This window comes from Hypanus sabinus, chromosome 2, assembly GCF_030144855.1.
Source record: "Hypanus sabinus isolate sHypSab1 chromosome 2, sHypSab1.hap1, whole genome shotgun sequence".
Classification (NCBI taxonomy): Eukaryota; Metazoa; Chordata; class Chondrichthyes; order Myliobatiformes; family Dasyatidae; genus Hypanus; species Hypanus sabinus.
This window is the reverse complement of record NC_082707.1, coordinates 194243508-194261158: the sequence shown is the minus strand read 5'-3', so window position 1 is coordinate 194261158 and position 17651 is coordinate 194243508. Positions and strand designations below refer to the sequence as shown.

Genomic DNA, 17651 nt, shown 5'->3' with positions numbered 1-17651 from the left:
TTCAAAGCTCTTCATCACAGTCGATATGAGTGCCACTGGGCAATATTCATTGAGACAGCTCACCCTGCTCCTCTTGGTCACTGGCATGATTGTCATCCTTTTGAAGTAGGTAGGAACCTCAGACTGCAGCACTGAAAGATTGAAGATGTCCTTAAACACTTCTGCCGATTGGTTGGCACAGGTTTTCAAACCCCTACCAGGTATACCATCAGTGCCTGTTCTGGCATTAGCCTCCAAGACAGAGATCACTGGGTCACCAGATGTTGCATCCAGCCAAATTTAAAATCAAATAACTAATGAGTGTATAGGCTTTATTTTACTAGATATCTTTCCTTGGTTTTAGTTTGTATTCTGCATGGAATTCCTCTGTTTGAATTTGCTCTTACCTGCAAGTAAATGCCTATTAAATACTCTCAGTTTCTTTTATGATTATTAGAGTAATATTATCTAACATAACATCTGCCCTGTAATCATAGATAACCTGACCTCAATGAGGGGATGAAAAAAGGCCTTCAAATTTGAATGATTTACAACTGAGTTTTTTTTATACTGATCCTGCATCTGGTACAACTATCTGATGAAAACACATAGAACCATAGAACACTACAGCACAGTACAGGACCTTCAGCCATCCATGTTGTGCCAACCCATATAATCCTTAAAAAAATGTACTAAACCCACACTACCCCATAACTCTCCATTTTCATTTCATCCATGTGCCTGTCTAAGAGGTTCTTAAATATCCCTAATGTTTTAGCCTCCACCACCATCCCTGGCAAGTCATTCCAACCACTCACAACTCTTTGTGTAAAAAAACTTACCCCTGATGTCTCCCCTAAGCTTCCCTTCCTTAATTTTGTACATATGCCCTCTGGTGTTTGTTATTGGTGCCCTGGGAAACAGGTACTGACTATTCACCCTATCTATGCCTCTCATAATCTTGTAGACCTCTATCAAGTCCCCTCTCATTCTTCTACGCTCCAAAGAGAAAAGTCCCAGCTCTGTTAACCTTGCTTCATATAACTTGTTCTCCAAACTAGGCAACATCCCGGTAAATCTCCAATGTACCCTCTCCATAGCTTCCACATCCTTCCTATAATGAGGTGACCAGAACTGAATACAATACTCTAAGTGCGGTCTCACCAGAGATTTGTAGAGTTGCAACATGACCTCTCTACTCTTGAACTCAATCCCTCTATTAATGAAGCCTAGCATCCCACAGGCCTTCTTAACTACCCTATCAACATGTGCAGCGACCTTGAGGGATGTATGGATTTGAACCCCAAGGTCCCTTTGTTCATCAACACTCTTAAGTAACTGACCATTAATCCTGTACTCAGTCTTCTGGTTTGCCCTTCCAAAATGCATCACTTCATACGTCCAGATTGAACTCCATCTACCATTTTTCTGCCCAACTCTGCAGCCTGTCTATATCCTCTTGTAACCTTTGACCACCTACAGCTCCATTCACAACTCCTCCAATCTTCGAGTCATCCACAAACTTATTCACCCATCCTTCCACCTCTACATTCAGGTCATTTATAAAAATCACAAATAGCAGGGGTCCCAGAACAGATCCCTGCAGCACTCCACTAGTCACCGACCTCCAGGCAGAATACTTTCCTTCCACAACTACCCTTTGCTTTCTTCCTTTAAGCCAATTTTTTATCCAAACAGCCAAGGTTCCACTTATCCCATGCCTCATGATTTTCTGGATGAGTCTCTCATAAGGAACCTTGTCAAATGCTTTGCTAAAGTCCATGTACACCACATCCATTGCCCTACCCTCATCAATTTCTTTTGCTATCTCTTCAAAAAACTCAATCAGTCTCGCGAGGCATGATCTTCCCTTCACAAAGCCATGTTGACTATCCATGAGTGGACTGTAGATTTCCAAATGCTTGTAGATCCTATCCTTAAGAATCCTTTCCAATAGTTTGCATACCACTGACGTAAGACTCACCGGTCGATAGTTCCCAGGTTTCTCCCTATTACCTTTTTTAAACAAGGGAACTACATTTGCCATTCTCCAGTCCTCCAGCACTTCCCCTGTAGCCAAAGAGGATTCAAAGATCATAGCTAATGCTTCTGTGATCTCTTCTCTCAATTCCCACACCAACCTGGGGTGTATCATATCCGGCCCTGGAGATTTATCAATCTTAATGTTTTTAAGAAGATCCAGCACTTCTTCCTTAATCTCCACATTGTCCAGCACAAAGGCCTGCTCAACTTCGACCTCATCCTGATCAAGATCCTTTTCACTTGTGAATACTGAAAGTATTCATTTAGGACCTCCCCAACCTCCTCCGTCTCCAGGCACATGTTGCCCTTTTTATCCTTTAACAGTCCCACCTAATGTTCCCACATAATGTCGGAAATCCTCTGTGAATCAGATAGCATTTCTGAAGAGAAAAGCAGAGGTAGAATTTCAAATGAGCAATATTTCATAGGCATATTCTAGTTTATCTGTTTGATCAACCAAAGGTGTTACTATGTTTTTCATATGTCTATTTTATGATCGCAAAGCACTACTGGACATTAGGAATTTCAAGTACTGCAGATCAAACCATCAGAGAGTTTCCCATTGGCGAAGGTGGTAGAGGAGCTGGACTTGGTGCAGACTGTGTTGCTGCCGTCTATAGAGAAGGTCTGAGTCAGTGCGCGAAGGCAGTGTGCAGATGAACAATGAGTTTTCAATGAGTCATTTTTCTGCGATTCTGACCCTGCTGGACATTGGTAATGTGGAATGCTGCAAGCATGGTTCACTGATTTATTGGCAGGAATAATGTCAGGCGAGCTGTGTGACCTCATTTGTAGCTTGGACAAGGCCTCATGCCATGGTGCCCTTAGATACTTGGCACATAAATGGCAGCAAGTTAATATCTTAGTGCTCCTCATTGCAAGTCCAAATCTAAGAAAAAATGCAAATTGATGCTCAGGACACTGGAGTTCTGTTTTCCTTCCGATACCTCCATTTGTTCTTGCTCATTCATATTCAAAAGAGTTTTCGATACATTAGTCTTCATAAATCAGAACATCGAGCACAGGAGCTGAGATGTTATGTTGAAGCTATATATGATGTTGTTGGAGTATTGTGTACAGTACTTTCAATAAACTTAAAAGAGGACACAGAAAATGAACAAGAACGTTGCCAGGGCAACGTTGCCAGGACTTGAGTTATAGGAAAGGTTGAATTGGCTAGGACATATATACCCTGGACCTCAGAGGAATGAGGAGAGATTTGATAGTGGTATAGAAAATAATGAGGAGTATAGATAAGGTTAAGTTGCTTGCAGGATTATTTCCCCTCAGGTTGGGTGAGATAAGAACTAAAGGTCATAGATTTGAGGTGAAAGGGGAAGTATATAAGGGGAATTTGTGGAGGAACAACTTAACCACAAGATGGTGCAAGTGTGGAACAAGTTACCAGCAGAAGTGGTAGATGCAAATTCAATTGTAATACTGAAAAGAAGTTTGGATAGGTATATTGATGGAAGAGGTATGGTGGGCTATAGTCTGGGTGCAAATAGATGGGACTCTGCAGAAGATGGCTGGGATGGACAAGATGGATTAAAGGGTCTGTTTCTATGCTGTGACTCTTTGACTCTGTATTCTCCACTTATCCTACTTATTTTTCTATTGTAATCCCCTGACGTTGACACATCTTAACTGATGTTCATTTTGAAAGTGTTTTACTGTGCATTGTTACCTCAATAGACTAACTGAGGGCTGCTTCTAGTTTGTGTGATTCAAAAGAAAATCTCAATTTTGTCAGATACTTTGGTTGGGTGCAGGTGCGGTGGGAGGTCAGGTGAGAGCTAGGTTGTGATAAGGAACATGGCCTTCAAAATGTAACACCTAAACACAAGGCAAAGGATAAAGACCAAGAGGATAGCTTCCACTTTCAAAACCAATGCTTGCCACAATGTTTCTGAGATTCTGAAAATCAGAGAATGAAGGTGAAGGCATTTTCAAAAATTCAGCAATACAGAAATATTTCTGATATTCTCCCTAGTCTAATTTAAAAGTATTATGCCTAGAAATCAGATCAGACCCATTTATATTCAGTGAAATGTTGAAAACGGCAACTATAGAAGGAGTCTCCTTGTTGTTGGGCACAGTGAAAGTCATCATCAGGCTTCTCCCCAGCCATCTTCTCCCTGTACCAAACTGAAGCTTCCCAAATTACAGCATGAATTTTGTTTTATCAAGAGCCACAGTGGTCATGATTTTAAGCACATAAAAGCTCACAAAAATTGCAAGGACCAGCATCAGACAACATCTTCACCAAAGCCTTTGGCTCTATCGTGAAAATCTTTGGAGCTCCATCATCAAAGTTAGCTGCCATTTCCATCATAGATTTGCTGCATAATAATATGCAAGCCATGATACTACCCAATTAGATCAGTACAAGAAAAATCTCCATGAGGACTGGTGTCTAACAAGGGTGCATCATTGTGGCAATATTTTTTAAAATCTTTCTTTCTGCGGTGTAGCATGCTACCCTTGGACAATAAAGGTTCATGATAAGACTCCGAAAAACCATGTTTTAGATCTTGGGAGCCAGCTTCCAATGAAGGCAGGCATTGATAATGAAATTCATCACAGCCTTTAATATGCCAGCACAGGCTCTGTGCAATTGAGGGAAGGAGATAACGGCTTCAGATTTGGCTCTGAACTCTTGGAGTACTCAGCAGCAGTGGTCCCTGCTCTTGTATATGATCTTAGGTTCTGAACTACTTATATCCAGCAGTCTGAAGCACTGGAAAAATACAAGTACGTGCTATTGCTGCAACATCTTTCAAATTCACTGGAAAGATAAACCATTCAATGTCAGTATTCTATCTTAGGCCAACTTCTATTGTACTGTGTCTCTGGTTACTTTTAATGGACTTGCATTTGCTCATTCTTGTATCTGACAGTGAACTCAGGAAGCACAAACTCTATTCAAATCTCTCTGAGGAGATTACAAAACAGAGGAAAAAATTTGAAGTGTTTGCACAATATCTTCTTTAAAATGTAACACCCCCTTTGTTGGTGAAAAAATGACAACACCTTGCAGGCAGTTTACATTACTTCTATATATATATATATACTTCTTTAGAACTACTCTTACTGCAGTCTGCAGTCTGTAGTTTCCCTTTAAGTAACATAGTTTTGAACCATCTTAATGAACTAGGGATTTCACGATCTTTTAAAGATCCCAATGGACTTAACTCTCATGAATGTAAGTATGTCATCATTAAGTGGTTGAAGGCACATCGCCATGGCTGTAAAAGAGGGAGGAGGGAAAGACTCCAAGCAAACCAAAACACCAGAGCATGAAACTTCCTCTACCAGTTTAGTGGTTGCTTGTCTTTGGTATCCAGCAATGGCAATTAGATTTCTGCAGTCCTTTTGTGTGTCCATAGGTGGCTGCTGTGTCCAAGTTGTGAGCAACATAGATGTCCAAAGTAAGGACATGAAACATGTGCTGGATCTGGAAGTGGAGCTGCAGCTATTGCTTTACTTCTTTGTCAGGCACCGATTAGCACAAGGCTTGCTAGCCACTCCGGTCTTGCGCACTCTGTTCCAGCCATTTTGGTACAAGCCCAGCATGTATAATGTTAGCTTTCATGCTATCTTTGACATTCTTATGGGACCTGCCTTGATCCATCTTGCCCAGCAAAAGCCCACCACTTATAGCTGCTTGGAGATTTGGGAGTCCTTCATGCATATGACATGCCCTGTCTACTAAAGCTGTGATTTTGCAATCATAGCCTCAACTCTCATGGTCCTTGCCCTGTCGAGGGCCTCTAGGTTTGTGACTAGGTCCTACGAAGAGATGCCATCAGCAAACAAGAAGCAACCTACTCTGATGCCTTTCAAATCATTGATGGGGAATTCAATCAGGCTTGTTTGAAGAAATCCCTGCCCAATTATCATCAAAATATCATCTGCAGCTTGAGGGGTCCCAAGACACTTGACCACTGCTATACTACTATAAGGAATGCCTGCTGCTCAATCTATAGACCCCATTTTGGGAAATTGTCCTTCTCCTACCTGCATACAAACAGAGGCTAAAGTGATATCTACCTTAGCTTAATTCATGGGTATTACATACAGCACGTGAAAATAACCAGTGGCACCAGGACAAACCAACCAAGGGTACAGGGAAATTTTAAATAATAGGATGATAAAGGGAAGCTGCTGACAATCACGGGAGGCAATGGGTGGTGCTGAATGGTTGTTCTCAATGTAGAAGATGAACAGCAGCATTCCTCTAGGACTGATGTTAAGAATAGAAGCCACAATTTAAATTTGCAGTCATCTGAACAGTGAAGATAATAATGATAAATTGCAACAGGATATAAACAGTCTGGTAAATGAAGGGGCACAAGGCAGGTTAATATAAAGTAATGCAGTGTGGATGCATTTTGAGAAGATGAATCTGAAGAGGCAGTATAGGATAAAGGACACTTCTAAACTGTCTGAAGGAGCAAAGGGATTGAGGGATTGAATAGCATAAAGCGGTGGGTTACAAGTACACAAATCATTGTAAAGTGCAGGATGGGTTGAGAAAGCAGTTAAGACACACACAATTCTATGATTTATCAATAGAAGCAGAATATTAAGGTCAATTTTTGGCTTCAATTGGTGTGTTCTTTCATTTCTGGTTACTTCAATAAAGAGAAAGTCCAGAAGAATCAACCTGAGGTGAAAGGTTACTTTACGGGGATATCTCAGATACTAAATCTGTTTTCCATAGAGACGGTTATCAGGAGATCTAATATATGTCATGTTGAATCTTTGTGAACTTTAACAAAAAGTGGAGGCACTACCATCCTCTCTTCACTATCACACTTATGTGCTGAACCAAGGACAGGTCCTCTGAAATGATAACACCAAAAAATTTACAGTTGTTGACCCTCTCCACTTCTGATCTCCTGATGAGGACTGGCTCATGGATCTCTGGTTTCCTCCTCCTGAAGACAACAATCTGTTCTTTGGCCATGCTGACATGGTGGTGTGGGGACAGGTGTAGCATTTGCCTGAAATGTTGGCTACTCTTTTCTCATGGATGCTGCCTGACTTGCTGAGTTCTTCCAGCATTATGTACGTATTTTTGTGTTTAGGTGAAGGTTGTTGTTGTTGCTGCGGCAACACTCAGCTAAATTTTCAAAGTTCTTCCTCTACGCTGATTCATCACCACTTTTGATTCAACCGACAACAGGACATTCCAAGAGTCTGTCCAAATTAGTCACCATTACTATATAGGTAAACACAATACACCATCACATCCAAAGCATGATGCATAGTATATTATAAGTGATATTATCTGTAAATTATTTATCATAAATGTAAAAAATAAATTTAAAATTCTGAATAAGTGGAGATGCTGGACATAAGTTATCTAAAGTCCTTCTCTTCTTCAAATCAATTTTCAAAATAATTTTGTAATTTGTTTTTCTTTACAGCGGACAAGGCAGTTTCTGCTGAACTGGGACCCTGTTTCAGATCAGTGTCCAATGGAAACTGTTCTCTGCCTCTCTCTCAGCAAATTGCAAAGCAGATTTGTTGTTGTAGCCGTGTGGGCAAAGGATGGGGTAAAAACTGTGAAAAGTGTCCACTTCCTGGCTCAGGTAATGTCTGTTAGACATTCTGTCAAATTATTATGATTGCCAAATTGTTATGATTATGTGTGTATATTAAATTAAATAAGTAGCACCAAAAGAGAACAAAAAAAGGTGAGGCAGTGTACATTGTCCATTCAGAAATTCAGGCAACTAAAACTGTCATTAAGAAGATAAAGATGAAATATGAAAGTAAGTTAGCCAATAATATTAAAGAGAGGCAAACTGACAGTTCCTTCAGATAAAGTGTAAAAGAGAGGCAAATGTTGATGTCAGAGCACTGGGAAACAATCCCTCAGAGGTAGTAATGGGGGAACAAGGAAATGGCTGATGAATTAAATATGTATTTTCTATCTGTCTTCATTGTAGAAGACACTAGCAATATGGTGAAAGTTCCAGGAGTTAGGGGTCATGAAGTGTGTGAAGTTACTATTACTAGGCGGAAGCTTCTTGCAAACTGAATGGTAAAGAGGAAGATAAGTCATCTGGACCAGATGGTGTGCACCCCAGGATATTGAAAGGTGGCTGAAGAAATTTTGGGGGCATTTGTAATGATTTTTCGAGAATCTCTAGATTCTGGAATGGTTCGGAAAGACTGGAAAATTGCAAATGTCTGTCCATTCTTCAAGAAGGGGGAGAGGCAGAAGAAACTAAATTACAGGCCAGTTAGTCTGTTGTATTTTCACAATCAATTTTTTGGCCTTACTGATGTTGAATGCCAGATTGTCATTGTGACACCACTCAACCAGCTGATGTATCTCTCTCCAGTATGCCTCCTCATCACCATCTGAAATTCTGCCAAAGGTAGTTGTGTCGTCAGCAAATTAATGGACTATGTTTGAGCTGTGCTGAGCCACACAGTCATGGGTGTAGAGAGAAAGAAGAGCAATAGACTAAGCACACATCCTTGAGGTGTGCCAGTGTTGATCGTCAGTGAGGATGAGATATTATTTCCGATCTTCACTGACTGTGGTTTCCCATGGAGAACCAAGTCAAGGATCTGCTTGCAAAGGGAGGTACAAAGGCCTAGGGTTTGTAGTTTGTTGGTTAGTACTGAGGGTGTGATGGTGCTGAACACTGAAAATCAAATGAAAATCAATTTCTAATGGATCTTTTATAGTGTCTGGTTACAGAGAGAAGTGAGGCTGAAATTTATTGATTCAGTCTAGACTTTTCAATCTGGTTTCCACATTAAATGACTAAAGCTGAAAAAGAAAAATGAAATTGAGCTCAATGAATATTGTTGAGCCTTTCTACATAAACACTCCTTGCTGAAAGTTTCTTTTGAAATTATTTGGCAACATATTGGCATCTACTTGCATGTAACCCTCCCTGCCATTCCTGTCTGCTCTGTAAAATATATTTAAGATTGGATTCAGGATCATTTTTATATCAGTTACTACTTTGCTCCATAATACAACTGCTCCTGTTTTGTAGGTGAATGAAGCAATCTCAAAGTCAGATATATTGATATATGGACAAGTTAATGCACTTAAGACCACTTTATTAGGTGCTTCCTGCACTCAGTAAGGTGATCACTGGGTGTATGTTTGTGGCCTTCTGCTGCTGTAGCCCATTCACTTCAAGGTTTGACACGTTTTGCATTCAAAGATGCTCTTCTGCACAGCCACAGAAAACAAGCGAAGAAGAAACGGTATACTTTTTCTGTTTCCTCCTCTTAGTTCAAGAAAACAATGAAATGCCGCGCTACCGCCACCATCTGTTCCAGAACGTCATGACAGCGTTTTTAAAAAGTGCCAGTTACCCTGTATGCACTACACCGCCCAGCTGGCGTTTTCCGATTTACACACTCTGGAGAGCGTTTAGAAAAGCTCTGTTTTCGGGGTGGGGGGGGACGCCATTTCAGTGTGGACAGAGGGTCAAAATGAAGAGAAAAAGCTTCCGTTATGGATTTATCTGGTCTAGTGTGGATGAGGTGTAAGTTTCAAAAATATATGCATTGTTACAATGTTGCAGTGGCCTTGCAATGTTTGTCTTGTAGTGGAGTTCGGCATTTAACTTGAAACCAGACAAAAGATTCATTTCTGCCTAGGGAACAAAAAAATCAAAAAACAGGTGCTAGAGTAGTAAAAATCATAACAGTATAATTTATATAATAACAATATAATTTTTTAACAATCATTTTTATCCAAACATTTATTGTTTCAACAATTTGATAGCTGATGTTTTGCATATTCCTGTTTCTAATTTCAACTAATTTAGAAATTTCCTTTGATTTCAGTCGTTTTCAATGAAATCTGCCCAGCGGGTCATGGTTATCATTACTCCAGGTCTCACGTCCAGATCTTGATGAGACCTGCTGAAGAAGAGGAAATAACTCATGTTTCTCTAGAGCAGTATCTTGACAATCAGCAGAATGCTGTCAAGGATTCCAAGTTAACTTCAAAGGAAGAAAATGATGTAAGCTTAGAAAGATGTAAGTACCGAATTTAGGTTGGCCGCTCACAATTTCTATATGCTATATTTGTGCCTGGAGAGAAATTCAAATTTACACTAGGCTATCAAGATGAGAACCCTCCCTATAATTTTTCCCAGAATTAACTTGGGACAAAGAGAATAATTTTGATTGACTTATAAAGGGGGCTTTACTTAGCATTAAGGAACACTGCTTCATAATTATGAATGCCAGTTCCTGAATTCATAAACTTCATAAAAATATGTTCAATTATATATTAATTTTCATTCATAAACTGGATCCAAATGATAAAAGTAGCACAGCAATGTAAATACTATATATAATGAGATTGTAACTTTTACAAATATCTGAAATATTTCCACTCAATGATAAACTAAACAATTATGTTAAACTGTTGCTCTTTTCTTTTAACTTTTTTAATATAGACCATAGAACACTACAACACAGTAACAGGCCCTTTGGCATGTGATGCCTGTGCCTACCACAGTATCAGATTAAACTAATCCTATCTGCCTGCACATGATCCATATCCCTCCATTCCTTGCACATAATTGGTTCATTGTTGTAATGTACTGAAATATACTGTCATGTAAACCTTTTTGTGCATGCCATCAATACGGAGGTGTATTAAATTAGTACAACAGAAAAAAAGCACTGCAGAATATAATCTTACAGTTACAAAGAACATGCAGGTGGGCAGATAAAAAGCAAAGCCTTGATGATGTAGATTGAGAAGCAGACTTAAACTTATATTGTTCATTCTTACAGCCTTGTAATTGAGATTTAATAGAGTAGGTTTAAAAGAATAGTGATAGAGAGCCATGATGCTGGTAAGATTATGATGTCAGTAGTTGGTAAATTTCCATCTTCCTCAGAACATAAGTGGTACAACTCTTCATTGTCATCATTGACAGTATTCTCACATCAGCCATTACTGTCTGGGTTGGTGCAACATCCTCTCACAATATAAGAAAACTACAGCAATCTGTCATGTCAGTAGAAAAGGTTATTGGCTGCATCACTGCTGGGCTTGTGTGCATCCAGGACAAAGAAACAGGCAGGAAAAATCATTGTGGACACTACCCATCCTGCAAACTGCCTTTTCCAAAAGTTCTCTTCTTTTGGAGAGACCTATTAAAACAAAAACTTCACAGCATCTTAAATATTTCTTCCCCCAGGAAGTTAATCTGATCAACATTCTAGTTAGCCTCCCCATCCCCCTTCTATCTATTACCCCATCACTGGATGTACTGTAAACACTTTAAACCACATTTTTATAATACTGTTTACTTTGTGAATACATGCTGGTATTTATGTCCATTTTATTCTGTATCCATAGTTTAATCTCTAACTATATATTTATATAATTCTTTATTCTTTATAATTGTTGAAAGTTGTTTTTTTATTTGCATGTCATGCTCTGACCAACACACCACAGCAAATTCCTAATATGTACATGCAAAAGTATATGGCAATTAAATTGACCCTTATTCCTTGATGGTGAGAGAGGCAGGATTGTAAAGTTGGTGAATAGTAATGAGAGTAATATTTTGGAAAAGAAAATAACAATTAATTTTGTTTTGACATGTTGGATTTAAATCAAAACATGAACTTTACAAGCATATCATATTTTTATACTACGAATATCTTAAAAATATTTTATTAGTGTTATTACTGTGTTATAAACTGAGAAGTTTTTCTTAATATGAGCCTTTGACAAAGGAAGTTTCATATCATATTTCATAAAGACAAGACAGTTCCTTTTTCCTGGAAAGGTATTCACATGTCGCAGTTATAAATTTTGAAAGATAAAAAGGTAACAATTAATAGGCAGAAATGAAATTTTAGAGTCTGGTACTTATTAAAGACAAATTATTTAACAGTTGATGAATTAGTAATGAATCCAGGAGTGTGCTGGGTATGATCTGAGCTTGCTAATCTCAAAGTAATTCAAAAAAGAGAATCTGTCCATCATGCAGTATACAGAAAGGAACATGAAATTACGTTATTTTGAGAGGTAAGTACATAAACAAACATATAGTTTTTTGTGTTTGTTACTTTAGATTCATGGGGATAATAATGGCTTAATTAAATAACTATAAACTAGAAATTATTGTGTATTACTACTTTATCATATTTATGAATCTGTGATTATGTACTTTTTTTAGACATTTTCTTGCATTCTTTGTTCTATATTTTTTTGGACCCATGAAACCTGATTTTAAATTACTGTAAAATTCAACAGGTTTTGATAAACAATTTACTATTGTGTACTTTTAAAAAATAGTTGTAAAATTCAAGTATTTTATTTATGGCAGTTAACGGTGCATTTGCACTTCAGATTTTGTCATTTCCAACTTTAAGTTAACTGCGTAGAGCAGTGCAAATCTGGAATGAAGAACTAACTTGACTCTGGAATAAACTTCTCTTCCAATATGGAGCTTAATTTCATACTGGGATTAGATGGGGTGCTACCTTCAGATTTAAAGTAGAACAAACTATGTTGATAGATTAAAATCACTTTGCTTCAGTGCTGCAGATTGGTAGAAAGTTCAGTCACCTGCCTTATAAGTAACAGATACTGTAATACTCAGCACATAATTTATATTTGCCAGGCACTCTTTAGTCAAGTGACCTTTCCAGTAAATCAGAAATATACCTCCTAAGTATGTTGTACCACACAAAAAGTGCTGGAGGAACTCAACAGGTTGGGCAGTATATATGGAAATGAATAACAGTCAATGTTTTGGGCAGTGACCCTTCATCAGAACTGTGGAAAGGAAGGGGGTGAGACAGGTGGGGGGGTGTTAGGAGGGCAAGTTAGAAGGTGATAGGTAAAACTAGGTGGGTGGGAAAGGTAAAAAGTTGGTGCAGAAGGAATATGATAGGAGAGGAGAATGAACTATGGAGAATGGGAAGAAGGAAGGACACCAAGTGGAGGTGATTGGCAGATGAGGAGAAGAGACAAGAGGCCAGAGTAAGGTTAGAGGAGAAGAGGAAAACGGGAAGAGAAAAGAAAAAATAATAATTACCAGAATAGAAACTGATGTTCATGCCATCAGATCGGAGGCTACTGAATTGAAATACAAGGTGTTGCCTCTCCACCCTGAGAGTGGCCTCCCTGTTGCAAAAGAGGAGGCCATGGACCAACATATCAGAATATGAATGGAGATAGGAATTAAAACAGTCAGCCATTGGGAATTTACACTTCTGGTGGATAGAGCAGAGTTGCTCCACAAAGCATCTTTGGCGGATGGAGCAAAGGTGCCCTACATCAGGGCTCACCACTGTAGAGGAGGCCACATCGGGGAGTACTGGATACAATAGACAACCCCAGCAGATTCACAGGTCAAATGGTGCATCACCTGGTAGAAGTTGTTTGGGGCACTAACTGGAGGTGAGGGAGAAAGTGAATACTTCTGCCACTTGCACGGACCTGTGACCATTCGGAAATTAGTGGGGAGGGACGAATGGACTAGGGAGGGATCCCTGTGGAAAATGGTGCTGGGTGATGTAAAGATGTAGTTGCTGGTAGGATCCCATTGAAGGTGGCCAAAATTGCGGAGTATGATGTGTTGGGTGTGGAGGCTCATGAAGTGGTAGGTGATGACAAGCAGAAGTCTATCTCTGTTAAGGCAGCAGGAAAATGGAATGAGGATGGATGTCTGGGAAATGGAGGAACGCAGGGGAGGTCACATTAATAGTGGAGGAAGGAAAACCATGTTCTTCGAAGAAGGGGGATATCTCTGATGTCCAGGAAAACCTCTTCGTGGGAACAGATAAAGTGGAGACAAAGGGAAGAGATATAGTCATGATAGCCATGCAAATCAATAAGCTTATAAAAGATGTCAGTAGACCGTTTGTCTCTGGAATGGAGACTGAGAGATTGAGGTAGAGGAGACAGCTGTCAGAAATGGACCAAACAAATTTAAAGGCTGGGTGAAAATTGGAAGCAAAGTAATGCAGTCATCAGTGTAGCACAGAAAAGGTTGGGGAGCATTACCAGGGAAGGCTTAGAACATGGTCTGCTCCACATAGCCAATGAAAAGGCAGCCATATCTGGGTCCCATGCAGGTGGACATGGCTACGCCTTGAATTTGGAGAAAGTGGGAGGAACCAAATGAGAAATTGTTGAGGATGAAGATCAGTTCTACTTAATGAAAGACGGTGTTGTCAAGAAAGAATCAGAGACCCTTAAGGCCACCTTCTTTGGGGATAGTAGTGTATAGGGACTAAACTTCCATGGAGAAAATGAGGCGGTCAGAGCCAGAGAATTGAAAGTCATTGAGGAGATCAACTAGCATGTAAAGGGTCGTGGATGTCAGTGGGAAGGGACTGAACCAAGGGGAATAGAATGGTGTTGAAGTATGTGGACACAGGTTCGGTGGAGTAAGAGGAAGCAGAGACAATGGGCCAACTTGGACAGTCAGGTTTCTGGATCTTCGGTAGGAGGTAGTAACGAGCACTGCGGTGTAAGGAAACTGTGAGTTTGGTGGCAGTGGATGTGTGATTGTGTCAGAAACAATTTTCTGATGGTCCGGAGTGGGATCCTTTTTGAGGGGTAGGTAAGTGGAGATGTCTGAAAGTTGCCACCTGGCCTCAGGAAGGTTGAAGTCAGTTCTCCACATTATAACAGCTCCCCTTTGTCTGCAGTTATGATACTAAGATTGGGATTGGTGCTAAGAGAGTAGAAACAAGTGTGTTCAGAGGGGGTAAAGTTCAAGGAGAGAGGAGTACTGAATTTGAGCTGGTTGATATTTTGTCAGCAATTAGAGATGGAAAGATCCAGAGCAGGCATAGTGGGGAATCTAAGAAGAGGAAAAGTTTGGAGACAGGTCAAGGGGTCATTGATGCAGGGTGAGTAATCCTTGCCAAAATATATTGTAAGATCTTCTCTGAAGAAAAAATACAATTTGAGAAACAGACTTTGTAAATAATTGACTTATCTAGTATCTTAAGGAATTGCAACTATATTTTTGTTGCTCAATAATATTCTGATTTTTTAAAATTTCTCCCCTGCCTATGCTCTCATAACTTTGTATTCTCAACTTTCCACCTTTGCCCCAGCCTTCTGTACTTCAACGAGATTGAATTCTATCGAGTCTCTCTCCTTAGAGCTGAACAGTTTAATCTCAAGCAATATCCTGGTGAATCATCTCTGCACCTGTCCAGTAAAATCACACCCTCTGGATATTATTGTGATGAGAATTGCACATGATGCTTTCTCTGTAGTCTAAGTAGGTGTATCATAACCTCCCTGCTCTGAGATACTGTGTCCAGGCAAATGATTCCCATTCTGAATGCCTTCTTAACTAATTTGTGCTCCTGCTTTCAAGGATCCTTGGAAACGTACACCAAAGTCTTAATGAGCTTTACCATATATAAAGTCATAGCTTTAAGCATCATGGAAACAGGCCCACAGAACTACCTTGTCTAAGTTGACCCAATTGCTTTTCTAAGCTAGAAACATTTGCCTGCATTTAGCACACATCCCTCATTCATAATTCTTTTAGTTTTTAAATAGTTATAGAGATAGGTAGTACAGGTCTACAAGTTAAAAGCCTAAATTAGGGTAAGGCAAATTTTGGACAATTTAGGCTAGGACTTCCAGAGGTTAATTTGGTGAGACTACTTGCAGGTAAAAGGATGTTAGACAGGTTTGAGGCTTTTAAAAGTATGATATAAAGAGTACAAGGATAACATGTTCTTTTTGGGATGAAGGGAATACTGGTAAATTTGGGAACTTGGTTGATGGTGCAATATTGAGACTCGCTTTAAGAAAAGGGCATTATGGTAAGGCAGTGGGGATCAATCAAATCTCTTGATGAGAATAAGTGTAGGAGTACACTCAAGAGGGAAACCAGGAACTAGTTAGCATTATGTGAGCAAAGTTAAGGAAAATCACAAGAGACTCTACAGCTATACTAAGAGTAAAAGGGTGGCTAGAATAAGAATAAATCCCCTTAAAAATCTGCGTGAAGCAACAGGAGATGGATGAGATTCTTATATCAATATTTCTCAACTAAAAGTGGCATCACAGGATAGCGAAGGTGTTTGGCACTCTGGCCTTCATCAATCGGAACAGCAATGATAGGAGCTGAAACATGATATTGCAATTGTAAGAGACGTTTGTAAGGCAACTCTTGGAGTGTTGTGCACAGCTTTGTAATAGGAAACAAATTATTCAGCTAGAACTGATGCAAAGAATATTTATGAGAATGTCAGCAGGATTTGAGGATCTGTGTTGTAAGGAGAGGTTAGGCAGAACTTTTTCCTTGGAATGTAGGAGACTGGTGACCTCGTGGAGGAGTATAAGATCATGAGAAGCACAGAACCTTTTTACCAGGGAAAAGCAATCCTTCTTTGCGCAACCGGATCCTCGATTTCCCCACTTGGAGAACCCAGTTAGTTTCGATTGGCAACATCTCCTCCACAATCACCATCAGCACAGATGCACCAGCAGGCTGAGTGCATCATCCCCTGCTTTGCTCACTTTATATTTAACACTGTAAGACTAAGCACAGCTTCAATGCTATATTTAAATTTCCTGATGATAGCACTGTTGTTGTGGAGTCAAAGGTGTTAATGAATCTGCATATTGGAAGGAGATACGAAATCTGGCTGAGTGGTGCCACAACAAAAACCTCTCACTCAATGTCAGCAAGACTAAGAAGCTGTTTATTGACTTCAGGAGGAAGAAATCCGAGTTCCATGAGCCAGTTCTCATCGGGGATCAGTGGTGGAGAGAGTCAACAACTTTAAGTTCTTTGGTGTCATAATTTCAGAGAACCAGTATTGGGCCCAACATAGGTTATGAATGTAATTGTCTCACTGTGGCTCATAACATATTTGGCTTGTTAGCGAACTCTAGCTAATAGCCACATGACTCAGCCTTGCATGGGTGATGGTGAGAAGGCCAACTTCATTAAGCAATATAAATCTAAGGTCAGTATGATTGGCGTTCAACCAAACAGGAAAGGTGGAATGTTCTGATAAGGGAACAGAAGTTATGGTAAATGCTCTGTAAATGCTTGTCCCATGCAAACTTATTGTTTGCCAGGAAATAACAGACCTTACACCATCTTAAAATTAAAGTGGAAGTACTGTATGTTTAGGAGATATTTCAACTTTAACAAAGAGTAAATAGGGGGAAAAAGAGAACGGCCCAGTACTGTTAAACCAATCTAAATGCACACATAAATGGTGGAGCTCATTTCTGGGGTAGTGGAGTGCTTCACTTTGATTACTCACACGCTGTACCCGAGTTCTGCGTGAAAGACATCAGCCACAATTTGAACTTTCCGCAAAGGCCTTTTCAAATGAACCTGCTAACTCAGGAGTATTGGCACTTTCTCCTTGGAACCATTCATCTGCACAAAGCACTTCTTATAACAAGGTCTTTCCTTCGAGAGGCTTTCTGCAAGTAGCTTCCCTAGTGCTCCACTCCACGTCTCCTCCCAATAAAAATCCAAAACCAGACTACAGTCCCTCAGAAATCTGATCCTGCTTAGCCCTCTTGAATGTTCCATAACATGCCACTGGATAGATTATCACGGCAGGTTGCCAATTAAACCCCAGTTGGCTGACACAAAATTCCGAGG

The 17651-nt window shown here is 39.8% G+C and overlaps 1 protein-coding gene across 2 annotated transcripts in view; it reads left to right on the top strand.

Annotated features, from left to right (window-relative positions):
* The window catches only part of LOC132389583 (latent-transforming growth factor beta-binding protein 2-like), a 408009-nt gene that overhangs the window by 223412 nt on the left and 166946 nt on the right, over window positions 1–17651 (top strand). For both annotated transcript variants that reach the window (XM_059962068.1, XM_059962075.1), the window contains exons 11-12: window positions 7458–7622; window positions 9856–10050. In XM_059962068.1, the coding sequence (XP_059818051.1) occupies window positions 7458–7622; window positions 9856–10050 (360 nt within the window). The remainder of the gene's footprint in view (window positions 1–7457; window positions 7623–9855; window positions 10051–17651) is intronic.